General features: G+C 34.4%; 1 protein-coding gene across 1 annotated transcript; it reads right to left on the bottom strand.

Annotated features, from left to right (window-relative positions):
• Window positions 1-275: 275 nt before the first annotated feature.
• Window positions 276-15,870, bottom strand: LOC134530974 (uncharacterized). Its single transcript, XM_063366402.1, has 4 exons — window positions 15,377-15,870; window positions 13,903-14,891; window positions 5,721-5,739; window positions 276-342 (listed from the first exon to the last, which is right to left on the bottom strand). Exons 1-4 carry the CDS (start codon window positions 15,427-15,429, stop codon window positions 276-278), a joined length of 1,128 nt encoding a protein of 375 aa, XP_063222472.1. The 5' UTR covers window positions 15,430-15,870.
• Between the last annotated feature and the right edge of the window lie 294 nt (window positions 15,871-16,164).

The raw sequence follows: 16,164 nt of genomic DNA, 5'->3' as shown, positions 1-16,164 counted from the left end.
TAATGACTCTCATTCGCATATCCTTTGTGCGTCCCAGAACCCCTCTGCTCCCCCTACTTACTGCCAAACGACGACGTCTCCCTTTCACAATTTGGCGCAACCAGACCATGTTTTGACAACCTATGGTTTTGGCAGGCATATTCGAGCAGCAGTGTGTGTGTACGACACCGCACAAATGTAATAGTCAGCTGGCATCCTCGAATCACCTCCCACAACTTGATGTCGTAAATAACTCAAAAACATACTCGTGTTCAGTTGAAACTGAACATTATTGACTAATCTTCCAGAATTTGTGGCTGTAAGTACACAGCAACTACCTCCGTCTTCCCAAAGTCGGATATACTGAAAAACACACCAGAAACACATAATACTGGCAAATGTAAGGAGTTATGGTCCAATGACTCCTTTTTACCTAAAGTTAAAGCTAGACATCCTCCCAGAATTTCTCTATTGAGAGGGGCGAATAACAATTAACCTAAATAAGATTCACTTGATAATTCCTGACATGTCGTATATTGCTGGTATCTGTATTTATTAGTAACACATATGCACTGGGAGTTATACATTATTTATAATATCTTGGACCCAACAGTGGTGGCTAGATGTGTGAAATCATTTTTCCCATGACATGTTTGTTTTAATATCGTAATCCAGACATTCTAACTAGAAGTATATTTTAGTACCAGCGATATCTGGCAAATATGGAAACTTTTATACTCTATGTAGACCAGCACATAATTTCCAACCACATCCTTATTACAAGTGGAACCATATTTCAGAACCAGTGGCATGTTCCTGTATTGGCAGTTTTAACTATCTATTACTCAATACCTCTAAGCTGCATCTCACCATCAGTTACAGTTACATGTTCCAAAACCACATCACCAAACTAGGCGCTGCTGATAGGTAAACCCCAAAGATGCCAAACCTTGTGCATATACTAATGGATATTCTCTAGGAATTTGTTACTGAGATCGGTCGTGTGCGTTAAAATTCCCGAAATCATCACTGGAATAATTTATTTGGGGACGCAAATAATAATAAATAGGACATTAATTATACAGCTTCTAACGTATATCTTACTTATTAATTTACTAATTTTGCTCGTTTACATGATAGCTCTGTATTTGATAAACAAAATATCAATAGTGGTTCCACATATCCATACAAAAAATTATATTTTAACCTATTTCAAGAAAGTTTTCAATTCCATTTTTTTAAATCATAATTCAGGATGAGAATAAGAATGAAAACACATTACTGCCAAATAAACAGTTGCCAATTGAAAATTTTTTACTGTTGTGATAATTATCAGAAGTCAGTATACACATGCTTTCTTTGAATAGCTATGAAATCAAGTAAAAATTACTTTCCTGTAAGTTGCTGATTCAGTAATGATTCTGCCTTATTTATAAATTATAATTTAGATATTCAGGGTTCATCAAATGTGATGGTTTCATTTATCTAGAAGACAAGCAATAACATCTGTAATTTCATGTAAGTGTAATTTGACATGAATAATATTGGTTTTAATATTATCATATAATTTATTAATATTGTTGAACGTTTTGTAAAGTAATTTGCTCATTTATTTTATAATAATGATAATTTTTTTTGAAACTTATTCATTCAATATATTTTTTCCAAGATTTTCTTCACTCACATGCTTCGGAGGGTTTTTAATTGATGGCCTATATATCTCTGCAACAGTGGTAAAACTATGTGTTTGTGCTAAATTATTGTAAAATATTCAGCTACGATGAACCAATTTAAATGTATTATTGTTATTGTTGTTATAGATGTTCACTTTGATACATATTGAACACATTAATTCTTTTATTAATGTTTACTCCATGTTGTTCACAAAATACGTGTCATAAATTTACTGTTGTTTAAGTACTTAAATATAATCAACTGTGATAGGATACGTGTGTTCAACGTAAAGGAACCAATATGTGTAATAATTTTTGAAGCTACGAACGAGATATAATGAAATATTTATCATATGGCGATATTAGGTGTCTGAAATGTTTACAAAATCTTTCATACCAAGGTATAACAGTAATTTATATAAATATATATCCTACATCAACTTTATTAAATGGCATATAATTAGATGTGATTTACGCTGTAAAATGTGGATATATTGACCAAAATCTGTTCGGCTTTCAGCCTTCAACATTGAGCTTTCGCCACACAACATAATCATGAGCTTCTGGAAATCTTATTACCTCTATGCGCCTTTTGCAAACCGAAAGTTTACTCCATTTATATTACATGGAATCGGGAATCATTCGCATAGGATCATTTATTAATTAATAAAACGCATATAATATAAGGATTTTCTAAGCTATTATGTGCTAAGGCTTTGAAATCTTCTTTAAACTTGACTATGGTTCATCGTTGCAGAAGAAAGTGCCAATTTTCTGTGAAACACAACCTTACGTTTACAATTGCATAGTCTATTTTATATATGCAATTTTATGGTAATGACGGTGTGGTACTAATAACATAATTAAATTTACGTTTTCTATTGTCTCACATAAGTCAACGAAGAACATAAAGTAAAAAAGACGACACAAAGAAGATAAAAATCTAATTAAAACCGCAAAGAAAAAGTTCAACTTTTGCTCATAATTAATCCAAGCGAAGTAAAATTCTATTTTATTTTACAGAACAAGTGTCAGTATTTAAAATTATTGCAATTTTTTGTGTTCAAAATTTCTGTTACTTTCTTAAAATTTTAACAGTTTTTTTCATAATGAATGTGGATGGAAAATAAAATTATCAGCGTATACTGCAAATATGTTTCCCCAAAACAGTTATGACAAAAAAATTAAAGTAAATAAACTTAAAAGGACAAAATGGACTCGTAAACTACATGCCTTCAGAGTTCAAAGATCATCAACGCTGCTATGATGTATTTTTTTAAATAATCTTTGATGAAATGAAATTATAATCTTTAGGTCTGGTAGTTGGTACAGCATCGCCCATGTAGATATAATAGACACTATTTAAAATGCCATTATTTGTTTATTCTCTGTAAAAACGTTTTGAAATGTTTTGTGTGAGACATTCAGACTGACGATTTGCTGTATACATACTGCCATACCTTGGATGAAAAAACAATTCTTTGCACTAGTGATTTGATTATACGTTTACATAATATTCTTTTAACATAATTAATTTTTAGAAAGACATGTATTGATGAATATTTTCGTATGACAGTTCTTATTTAATATGCAGGAAATAAAAAAAAAGTGTTAAAGTGTTTTGATAAGTGTGTAGATAAATATTATAGTGATTAAAGAGCAAGATGTAATATGTCAAATAAATGTAAGTGATGAGTAAGGGCAAAATTTCGAATGAAAGTTTGTGAATAAGTGGAGAGGCGTTGCTCTCTTAAAATATATATCTAGCACAGGCATTTTATCAAACAGAGGGTAAGTAAAATGAAGGAGAATTCACTCTTAATTCTTTTAAGTAATTAAAATAGTTTTACTGCATGTAAACTGTGATCTTCAATCACAACAAAGCGCTCCAGCAAAACGTTCAAGTTTACAGTTTCTCTTCCAAGTACTTACATTTTCGAGTATTCTTTTCTTACAACGTACAGTTAAAGGCTATAATTTTATTTAAACTAAAACATACGTTAGGTCATTAAAACAGCACCAACATTTACTCTAATGAAGTATGGTGGTTAAATTCAGTTAAGTGTGGGAAACGAATGAAAATTTCTTAGCAATAAGTGTTACAGGATAGCTAATACATTGGTGGAAATTAAATTAAAGTTTATGGCGATAATATCAGAATGAACACAGAAGAAAAAAAAATTAAGTGTTGTTTGTGGCATGTTTAAAAAGGAGTTTTATGAATTTGCGCACAAACATATTTACACTAGTATTTAGATGTCCAAAATAATAAGTATGTTACTGTGCCTATTAAAAAATAAATAAAAATTCTAACAATATCATTTCCAAAGTACTTTCTTCTTGAAGATAATTTACTGAAGAGAGTTATTATTTTTTTTATAGGAAATGATAGTATTCTTAATATTCTTGAATTTTAGTGTTTTAATTTTATTAAGTAATAAATGTATTAAGTTAGATGCTTTATTTTCATAGTCGTAATTACAGAATAATAATGTTAACCGTCGCCTTTCTCATAAATTTTTGAGCGAAGAAAAATAAATATTAAATTTAATTTCAATTCTGAAGGCCAAAAAAAAGTATGATAAATGTTGAAGTCAGTTTGTAAATTTTAAGTGTTTGATCATGAATAGAAAATTATTCGAATGATTTTTGAATTTCAGAAACTAGTTCTCTACATAAAGCTGCATGCGTAATGAATATCTAAAGAACTATTTTCAACCTACCATGGTCAAGACCAATATTTTTCTAAAATCTCCGTATAAGAACAGATTAGTGGCCATTTTGGTATATAAGTGACTTTACAGTTTACGCGCCACTTCCAAATGTATTTCACGTGCATTATCATTCTAGACGCAGAGCGATCGTTGGATTTTCAATTGGCATGTATTAATAGTAAAACAAATCTGAATATTTAAAATTGAAATAAGACCATGTTACAGGAATTAAAATCTATCAAATCCTTTACTCGTACTTTACTCAAATTGTTTTAAGTTAAAAGTTAAAAATAACTATTTTCTAGTTGTTTAGTTCACCTTATATTTCTTCAGACATGTATTTCAATCATAAAAGTGAAATGCTAATACGAAATTGGTTGATTTTGTTCCACTTTTTTCACTTACAATTTATAATAACTTGTTTCAGTGTTAGCTATAGAGACAGTGTCAAGCTTACTACATAGTCAGGGAATTTACAAGAAATATAAAGTCTGAAACTGAACAACTGATCTTTACGTTATCCATTTATTTTGACTAGGAAAACATGGAGAAAAAAGTAAATGCATGCTATTTTTTAAATTTTAATATTTTTGTTTAATGAATACCCTTTAAGTATTTAATTCAGAATAGTTCACAAACAAAATTTCTCCTACGATTGCAGTTATTAAACCACGTATATCCAGGTTTCACCCTGACAGAACATGTGGCTCTTTTCGTACTTGGCTAACGTTTACGCAGAACCGGGATCAGTGTTATGTACAGTTCAAAATAAAAAAAATAAAAAATTGCTCGTATGCTGCCGTGCAAAGTCAACCAGAGAAACTAGCAAGGTTTGCTTTGTTAAGACTCTTCTCGGTTTGGTCGGCCCGTTATTTGGTTATTTATAATTTTATTTGTTGGAACTAGGATGCAACTAATATTTATTATTTTTCGCTTATAACAACACGCTGATGCAACTAATCAATCTGAAATATTTTTTTTATATCATACAAGATACTAAATCGTGGAATGCGTCGTCAGTTTATATACAAAATTTTTGGTCGCATAACCAATATGCACATACCAATTAGTACCCTGCCTAAAAAATGAAACTCTAATTTTAAGTGTTGATTTTTTGTGTGTGTAAACAGTCACAAGTGTGTGTTTAACTACCAGGAGCTGTTTTTTCACCTCCACATTTTTCACTATTGTTGTTCTTGTTGTTATTGTTCGAGTCTGTTACCAAAGTGCGGTTGAACGCTGTGTTGAATCTGTAGTTGCAGAATGTTTTGTGTACAAAAAAAGCTTATAAAATTCTTTACAGAAATTTTGCTTCAGATGTTCATTAAATTCCCTTAAACACTATATGGCATACCTTATCCTCACTATCCACTCTGAAACAAACAAACAAAGCAATCAGCGATTCTAAAAGCCTGTTTGTCTCAGAGCACTCTAATATTCTATCTTCTATCATATGTAAAAGGGCAAACTGAATTACTGACATTTCAAACGCCCAATATCAAACATTTATCCATAACAAACTTTGAGGCCGGTCACATCTGGTCCCAAACACTCACTGTAAGCTCCAACTCTTTTACCAAAGTTTAAACACAAGGTAAATAAACACTAGCCTGCCCAGATGGGGTCTAACCTGCATATTAAAATCAAAACATCAGAGGAAAATAACCTAATGCATAAAATACTTAAAAGGGTGGCAGAACATTAGGAACAATTGCAATTATGATTGTTTAGTATTTTTATTTTGAAAATAAACGATATATATGTAAAGTTTTAAAAATACAATTCATATATTATATCTTCCTTCTTTAACAGGTATAATAAATATATCTATAGTGAATAATTCAATAAGTACAAAAATATTGTATTTCTTCTCGACATATAATGTTTATAACGTCTTGATCAGGTACTATGATATTACCCTATACATTGATCTTTGTCATAGCAAAAATAAATATATTTATATTAAAAATTCCTTTATTTTATCTCGTCTAATAACAATCTCTTAAGTTACTTTATAGTATAATCTTTCTGAAGTTATGTTGATAATCAATATATTAGTATAACAATTCTGACCAAAACCAAACAATATTAGTTCTAAATAATAAAGGTGAATTTATGTCTTTGGAGAACTAAAGAAAACTATTTATCTGAAAGAAATATGGCCAACTAACATTAATAGCACAGAGGGTGCAGAAAGTGCAAAACAAGTGCAACAAGAATGAACCTAGCAAATGAGCACGCACAATCAAACACTAACGTTATTGTTAAGAGGTGTATCATACAAACAAGTCCAAGAAATGCCACATAATTTAAGCAAAGTTACAACTAACATTAAAGACTGAACTTAGAGAAATTCTAGTAGCCATTACAGAAAATAACTTTAATACTAAGTTCTCCAATAACCTCCATCATCTCGTTCTACTCTCTCTCTCTCTCTCTCTCTCTCTCTCTCTCTCTCTCTCTCTCTGCTCTGCTATGTCAACCATCCATGGCGATTCTGTTGAAGGTCCTGACTGCTCCCTTCCTTGTCTCCCAAATTCCGGAGTAAATGTACCCTACATATTCCCCCCTTCCCTCCTATTACCCCTCATTCGTCTGGGGATTCGTGAATATCAGGGAAGCTTACAGAATGTTCTCGAATATTCTTCACTGTACTCAACACCCTCGATACATAGATGAGACTTACTATTATATTCTTCTTACAACCTGTCTGATTGGTAACACTGAGAGAATTATTATTAAATGTTAATTTTCAAAAGACATACGCTCAGCCCCAACAATTGGTCCAGGAAACTTTAGATCTCAAAAAAACATTCCAAAAAAAAATTTTCTAAAGTCAACCCTTAAGCGATGAAATGTCTGTATAAAAATTATTTGGAGCAACAATACTCCATTTTCCTATCAATTAAAAACTCTGAGAAAGTAGTACCTACTATTAAAATTAATAACTAAAACACGTGGTTTACCATTCAAAAGATTAAATATGCTGAATGTAGTTTGAATTGGTGTACAATATTTATGAGTAAATATTTAAAAACGGTTATATTAATTAAAAAATCATCAAAGCATTATGGTATAAAATTAATTGTGAAATTAAGATCGTAGCTTGGAGCCTTCTAATACGTAATAAAAAATGACAGCAAAAGTTTATGCACCCCCATAAAAAAATTTTTATAATTTTTTTTTACTCCTTAGATCAACATTGTTACGACCTACCGTAAGTAAGCAACCAATACAAGCGAAATACCAAGAGAGGCTACCTCAGCCGAAATGCTTCACGGATCTAGGATAATTATCAGAAGGGTTACCCTTGCGGCGCATCTTGTCCCTAGCTACCCTCTTGGAGGCGATTGTAGCTCTCGGCCTCGGAACTCTCTCAAGACTGTACAGACTGTGTGCGCCGTGACGTAACAGACTAGGTGGGTGGCGAGGCTCATCACGACAGGGGTTAAGGCCCTGACACACTGTTAAATTTTCGCTTCCAACACCTTTCAATGTGTTGTGTCAAATAAAGTTGGAGGGATATGACTTGAAAACTTCACTAGTGCAACCATGTTTGTTTGACAAGTTGGATGACTTGAGTTTTTAATAAAATATTTTGCGTATGGGACGGGTTCTAAAATACGCTGGATGCAATCGGCCAATCAAAACCGTGCTTAGCGAGAACGGAATTGACATCCGTCTCCGTCACAACGGTTCTTTAAAATAGCGAAGAGCCAATGGACGTTTAAAGAGGTTATAAAAGTTAAATAACTAATTTTATACGCAAACTCATTTTTTTAAAATAAAATTTTGTTTCTATAACTTTAAAAATATCATTGCACATTAATTTCATTATGAAATAAATATTATTGTGATATTTAATTTATGCAATTAAAAAAAATTAAAAATGCGCAACAATAATAACAGGTTGAAAAATTACTTCCAGCACTGTGACACATTATTTTATTTAAAAAGTTGAGATTTAAGAAAGAGCGCGTGTAACTCAGAACATGTAACTCAGTACTTCTTTGGCAATTCAAACCACGACTCGTAAGTATAGGTACCGTAAGCGGTAAAACGGCTGATAGAGAGAAAGAGGGAAAGATAACAGTAGTATACAAATATTCCTCCTGGGACTGGCTTTGGCTTGAGGAGCAAGAGCCACTGTCCACCATCTTGGATTCTGACGTCACGGCGGCCATCTTAGATGACAGTGATCTTAAAAATTTGTCAAAAATGACTCAAAGTTCCTAACAATTTTCCTATTTCGAGAGGAAAATTCCCATTTTGAGGGGAAAATTCCCGTTTTATTCCTCAAAATTTCAGAAATTCTGAATTCGAAAAACCTCAAAAGACTTTCGCCTTAGAAAGAAACAAATTCCTAAAAATGGCTTAAGTCTCCTAAAAGCAAGCCGCCATAAGCCGCTTATATCAAGACCTTGACCATAAAATTCGAATTCATTAATTTTTGAGCAGAAATTCTAAAACAAATTCCAAAAATATAAAAACATTGCTTACTTCAAATGTTTAGTTACTTAAGGCCATACATATTACCTGCCAGAAAGTCTAGCATATGCCCGGCTACAATGTTCTAGGCGCGACTGTACTGTCTCTAATGCCTTCCCTCTTCCCCCTCCCCCGTTCGTAAACCAACACACACCCTTCCCGAGTCAACCTGAAGTGATTCCCGGAACTGAGCTGAAAGCTGCAAAGCGAAGACAGGGAAAATAGGACCCGTTATCACATATTTGATAAAGAGTCGTTAGGCTTGCATTGACGATTCCATTGCCAATTTCAACTGAATGACCACATCGCGCAGGGCAGCCACCTTATATATCGGCCATCATATTACCACTGTACGAAAGTCAAATGATCAACATTAAAAATATGGGCTATTTCCTAATTCTGAATGAAATATTTAAAAAGGTAAAATAGCACTTCTTTATGCCAAAGCGAATCTTGGTCACAAGAAAGAGAAAAACAGCAAAAATAAGATGTACTTAGAGTTTTCCAGTCAAACAAGTATAAGTAGGTACTTTATTATTGTTCACTCACGAACTTGCGGAAAATTTTCACAATCATGGACCTAAAGAAAGAAAAAAAGGGCAAAACAATGAACACAATCAAATGTCACCCTGGATACCGTGTTGCAGCAAAGAGAAACAAACATAAAACATTGACATTTAAAAAATACTAAGAATTTTAGTTTGCGGTAAACTGCCATAGATGTTCTACTTTTAGGAAAAGATGTATTAATATAAAATTAAAAAAAAAAACTGTTTTTGGAGAAGCATTAAGGAAAAAAAAAACTTCTGTAATAAAAGCTTGACCGCGAGAAAAAGAGATGCGAAGGAAAGAGGTCCAATTTTTAACGTAGTCCACCTATAGCTTTAACATACCACATTTTTATTGCCAGCCCAGAAAACTGATTAAATGCGACGGCGATTTAGAAAAAAAATAATAGAAAAATCAGCTTGCTTGTAAAAGTGTATATTTAAGCATTTAATTATGCAAATTTACAGATAGATATATTTACAAAAAAAGGGCTCGCTTTAATTTTTTTAGATGGTTTAACATATCTTGACATTACTGCGAGCCAACAATTACATCAAAACCCATTGTTTAATTGTTTTCATACGAATAAATATTTTATTGCAAACAGTAGCCTATCAGTACATATAAGATTCTTAAGTTTTTGAATATTTAAGGCTGTGCAAGATTTTCAGTTTGCAAGAACACACAAACCTAAAGTAATGGGTACACAGTACAGAGGGTGGAATACCTCAGATGTCACGAGCAAGTGACGGCCGCCACGAGCAAGGGACGTACGACACGAGCAAGTGACGGACGTCACGAGTAAGTGACGGACGTCACGAGTAAGTGACGGACGTACGAGTAAGTGAAGGATGCCATGAGAAAGTGACGGACGCCACAAACAAGGGAAGGACGCCAAGAGTAAGTGACGGACGCCATGAGAAAGTGACGGACGTTACGAGTAAGTGAAGGACGCCACGAGTAAGTGACGGACGCCATGAGAAAGTGACGGACGTTACGAGTAAGTGAAGGATGCCATGAGAAAGTGACGGACGCCACAAACAAGGGAAGGACGCCAAGAGTAAGTGATGGACGCCATGAGAAAGTGACGGACGTTACGAGTAAGTGAAGGATGCCATGAGAAAGTGACGGACGCCACAAACAAGGGAAGGACGCCAAGAGTAAGTGATGGACGCCATGAGAAAGTGACGGACGTTACGAGTAAGTGAAGGATGCCATGAGAAAGTGACGGACGCCACAAACAAGGGAAGGACGCCAAGAGTAAGTGACGGACGCCATGAGAAAGTGACGGACGTTACGAGTAAGTGAAGGATGCCATGAGAAAGTGACGGACGCCACAAACAAGTGAAGGACGCCACGAGTAAGTGACGGACGCCACGAGCAAGGGACGGACGCCACGAGCTGCTCGTGTATATCCATTCCGGCGAGCTTATGAACCTGCATTCTCTTTCGATTTTAATAACATTTCGAGACCAGAGACTACAAATCTACTGGTAGCTGTCAGTGGCGGATACAGAAAAATCTCAGGGGGGGGGGGGGGCGCAGGAACACGTAAATTTGACACACGTATTTATCCCGCCGCTAAAAGACATCTTGAGCTATTGGTGTAAAACAAATCAAGTCACATGCAAATCTTAATAAAACTTTATTCAAACTGTTTCCAAGACATGAAGTCGTTAAAGGTAATTTTATGAATGTGTATTGTATAACATCGGCGGCCGGGGCGCGCCCTCCCCTTGACAAGAACCATGCTTGGTGCTGGGCTGCCCTGGTCAAGGGGGGGGGGGACGTGCCCCCTGCGCCCCCCCCCCCTATGTATCCGCCACTGGTAGCTGTGCGCCAGAGCAAATAATTAAACTAAACGATTTCTTTTTTCAAGTTTACTCGTGAAGCTATAATGAGTTGAAGCACAACACGTTGGCGTAGCGGTCCAATTAATTACATCTTTTTTATAAAACCTACTAAGTGCATCGTCAGCCATAAAGCCGAACTTATCTACGCAAGAAACACAATGACGCCACACGCAACAAACGCGAGAGAATCAAGATCATTTATAAAGCACTCAAGTCGCAAGAAATCACTAACCCTACAATAAAAATAAAGTATAACAGTTCTAAACAAATTTCGTCCCCGGGATTCGTATGATAACTAATGTTTATCATAAAAACACGTGAACTTCACAATTTCCTTTCACTGGGAGAAAGTTTAAGTGAAAGAATTTTATATCATGCTTAACAAGAATTTGAAATTTGGTTAATGGTTCCGTTGCGTTTTTTAAGTCTTCCGTAGTTTATGAACGGGAATTTAAAAAGTTCTTGATTGAAATTATTGTTTTCTGTTTTTGTTTTAATTTTTTTTTGTTCTTGCGTTTCTTGATTAGATTCTACCAGGGAATGGAAAGTATTATTCTACTTCGCAGTTAACGCGAACAATCTATGTAGCCCGTGGAAAGTGCGATGACAGCGCTATCAGTCACGTAGTTCATGAATTAGTTCTTCTTGAACGAGCCAGGTAGCAGCGCTTTCGAGTCTTAATAAACTATAGTTCTTTATTTACATGCTAGGTAGCGCTTGAAGCGTGATTGGTTGCAGAGGGGTGATCATGGCTTCATGATAATATGTCTATTGCGTGAAGCCGTTTTTCTGTCACAGTTAGTTATTGCGCTATTTTGGTTATACGCCCAAAACACTGGCTGAAGTGTATGTAGTGTTTGGAGTGTGGGAACAGTTTATATGACAAAAAATAATTAAAGTGACTGTTTTTTAACGACGGAGATTCTAATTAAAACTTACTAACCATTGTTAGACGTGATCAAGTACTATTTCCGAAATGTTTTGGGGGTATACAATAGAGATGAGCGGTATTACCGATAACCAGTAAAAATAACGGTTACGAAAAAAAATAATCGTTCCGTTACGTTCCTAGAGCTCTGATAACCGGAACGAGAGAATCTCAACTGAGCGTCAGTGTTGCCAATGCAGGTGTTCATTTTTACCCTCATGTGAAAGCAAAAATACCCGCTTTTACCCGCACTCCTAAAAAAAATTGTAACTAAGGGCGGACACCCACAAGAGCTTGAACGAGAACATCAATACCTGTTTAACATCTAGCTGGAACGTAAAACTTATCGTTTATACAGTTTTATCAAAACAAGAATTTCATGCTGTGAGCTTTTTAACCATTTTGAAAGTAGGTATTTATCGTATAATAAATGGCTGTCTACAAAGCATTAAAAATATTTTTTTATGTAGGTATGTACACATTTAAATTATTAAATAAATACAAATATAATTGGAACATAATAAGCACTACATAAAACAACTTCTATTATGGCCAATTGCCTTATAAAATTACACTGTAATTTAAATCGTATAAATTTACTATAAAAACACCATATGTTCTGTAGTTTCAGTTCCACAGTTTTGTGTTCACCATTGTCTTGCTGGGATTGAATGAAACACAGCCTCCCTCGGCTTCAATACCTTCCTTTGAACTAATCAAAGCTACCAAAGTATCATTTGATAGTTTGTTTCTGTGATATGTCTTGATGTTTCTAAGTGTGCTGAAAAGTCTTTCCACGCATGCATTGGAGAATGGAAGAACCAAGAGAAGTCCCAATACCTTTTCCAGATTTTCGAAGAGTTTCGCTCCAGCTGCATTCTTGAGATTGAAAACATCCTTCCAATACTCCTCTGCTGGTTTTGAACTATCAAGACCAAGTTTTGCATGGTCTAACATCGCATGTTGCCGCCATTCATGGTCTACAGCTTGAGCACTTACATGGTCATTTAATATAGGAAAACGCTTCAGAACTGGCATAATTGATGGAATCTCTAAAGACTGGGCAACACAAGGCTCAACTATGTTGACAACATCAAACACTTTGTCACTAAAATCAAACCTACTTTTGATCTGTGATACAAGCTCGACATAAAACTGGAGGCATGATTTTAGAAAAAACTGTAAATCATTTTCACGAACATTCTTATCTTCTGTAAGTTTGTCCAAACTACTTTGTGCAAGGATTCCAAGATATACTTTATTTAAAGCAACATAGTTTGATGGATTTTTATGTTCAATTGTCAATACATCCATGCCTTTAACATATGATGGACTCATAAAATTACAGCATAGGGTCTTCAGAAGTCTTTCAACTTCTGGTTTGAGTCGATGGAGCAATGGCATTTCACCTTGAAAGAGCGTGTTGAAATTTGTCAAAAGACCAAGAACATATGACATAAACTCCATATACATTTTAGTATACTTGTTTTCCATGGTCTTCAGCATATCTTCTGTTGTTCTTGAAGGATCTTCAAAGACAGACTCTCTAAGATATGATTCAAGTGCTAAGTACTGCTCTAAAACCCTGTCAATGCAAGCCTTCAGTGACAACCAACGTGTGACAGCTGGAGAAAGAATGTTATGAATTTCTGTTTGGAAAAAAATTTGAAATTCTCTCAGTTTTTCTCTTCTTATGTAACTCCTACTAAAATGAGCACCAAGATTTCTCAGCAAATCTTCAACTGAACGAGGAAGTACTAAGCAAGCTTTTGAAGCAACCAGATGAATCATGTGGCATGAACATTTTATGCAAACAATGCCTGGCACATTTTCTTTCAGCAAAGAAAATACAGAATGATGTTCACCAACCATCACATTTGTTGTATCAGCAGAAAAGCCGACAATATTTGACAGTGGAATGTTTTTCAGATGTAAGCAATTTTTTAGGCACTCAAACAAATCAGTTGCTGCACTAGAAGTCACACTCACCATGTCCAGGAAACTTGTTACAACACTGTGAGTTTCATTATTATAGTACACTACAGCAAATGCGCACTGTTTCACAGAACTCATGTCAGTGGTTTCGTCCATAATTATTGACAAAAATGTCCCAGCTTCAGCTAAATGCTTATGCAATTTTGATTGGAAAGCTGGACCTAGAACGTCTTTCACAACTGCTGTGGCTTTGGTTCGTCCCAAAGTAACATTTTTTGCAATCTTTGAGTCAGGGAAAATATCTGCACATAATGGTACTAATGTATCAACCAATGAGAATGGTAGGTTGTTAGAAGCTATCAAACCAGCTAATTTAATTTCGGCTCTTTTAACTTCGTCTGAAGTTATAAATTTTAAACTCGTCAGTTTGTGTGAAGTGCTTACTTGTTGCCAGTTTAACTGGTGTTTTGACGAATTACTGTGACGAGTGATATCATTCTTGTGTGCAGTTATGTCAACTCTACATACTGTACAGTACGCTAACTCATTGCCTAAGCTAGTTTTGTTGGATTTTTGTAACCAGGACTTGAGTTCTGGTATTTGCAACCAGGAATCACAAAACTTATTAGTCCTTTTTATTTTCCCACTTATTTTTAACTTTTTTCTCGGGTTTTTAAGAACACAATGACTTTGTTTTTCTTCAGATTCTGCTATAATATCTAAACTTGCGTCTGGATTGCATTCATGGAGTCTTATTTCTGCCGACTGAGAGCTGCAAAAAATAAACTCAAAGTAACACGATTTTTAACAAAATAATTCAACAAAAAAACATTAAGGTAATAATCATGTGACAAATTTTCATTGAATTCGATCTATTGGTACATACTACATGCTAAAGCTCTTTAAAAATGATATTAAATGAAACCAAAGATTATTATTAAAAGCAGAAAGAGTTATGCCGAGTGAATAGCTGAGAGTGGTTGTCCCATTTCGTTTGCTATAGTGAGTTGAGACACAATTCCAATCACTTGATGACATCGTGATATTAAAGAGAATTAACTTAATAAAAATTGGATGTGATTTAAAGTAAAAATTTATTGAGTGAAACATGTTCTTATAACTGCAGGCTAATATACGTTCAAAATGAAAATTTATTAAATATTCACTGTCCTTATTGATATTTACTCTACTTTATCATTCATTACTACACATTACACTTCAGTTTTTCATGCACAACAGCAACAAGATATTTCTCACCTGCAACTTGGTTCTTGGTCGCTATTTTGACGTAGCCCTAGCCACTTTTCCATATTGTTATTTATAATCAAACTTTATAGTTCAGACAATATGCATATTGATGTTTAGAATGCAACCTAACAGTTCATAACAAATTCCCGCACAGCAAAACAATAGCCATACACCACCACAACAATGTCTAAATAATAGTCACAGATATCAGGATAATTTACTGAGGCATAATTTTAGGTTAAAAGTTCAATCATAGATATAATTACATAAATGATTTCCTCCTGGGCTAAAATATACTGATAAATATTCTAGGTTATATAATGTTGAACAATATTATCTGGAACACATATTTCCAATGGTTACAGCAAAAACTTTACCCTTCATCAAAAGTGTTATTTCTCATTGTACAAAAATACCCTCATTTTACCCGAAACCAGAGAATACTCGCAATTTTCCCCGCACTAGTTGAAAATACCCGAAATTCGGGTAATTACCCGCAGATTGGCAACACTGCTGAGCGTGGTTGAACACATCGCCCGATCTAGCGAGGAAATACAGTACAATACAATACTTTTGTGTAGTAGCTAATAAGGAGGTGGCTAGGTGTCGTCATATGTGCATTTATTTTGCGTAAAACCTGCTGAAACGAAGTTTTTTCATATTAAGAGTTATGATGATTGTAATTAATAACACTAATCAGAGTTTTGTTTATTAGTTTACGATCCCATGTCGAGTAATCAAAACTTATTTGCTATAATTAATAACGAATAGTTAAAAGTCTTTCTTGGAAAACGTTC

Source organism: Bacillus rossius, chromosome 1, assembly GCF_032445375.1.
Source record: "Bacillus rossius redtenbacheri isolate Brsri chromosome 1, Brsri_v3, whole genome shotgun sequence".
Lineage (NCBI taxonomy): Eukaryota > Metazoa > Arthropoda > Insecta > Phasmatodea > Bacillidae > Bacillus > Bacillus rossius.
The sequence above is the reverse complement of the archived record's forward strand: the minus strand, read 5'-3'. Positions and strand labels throughout refer to the sequence as shown.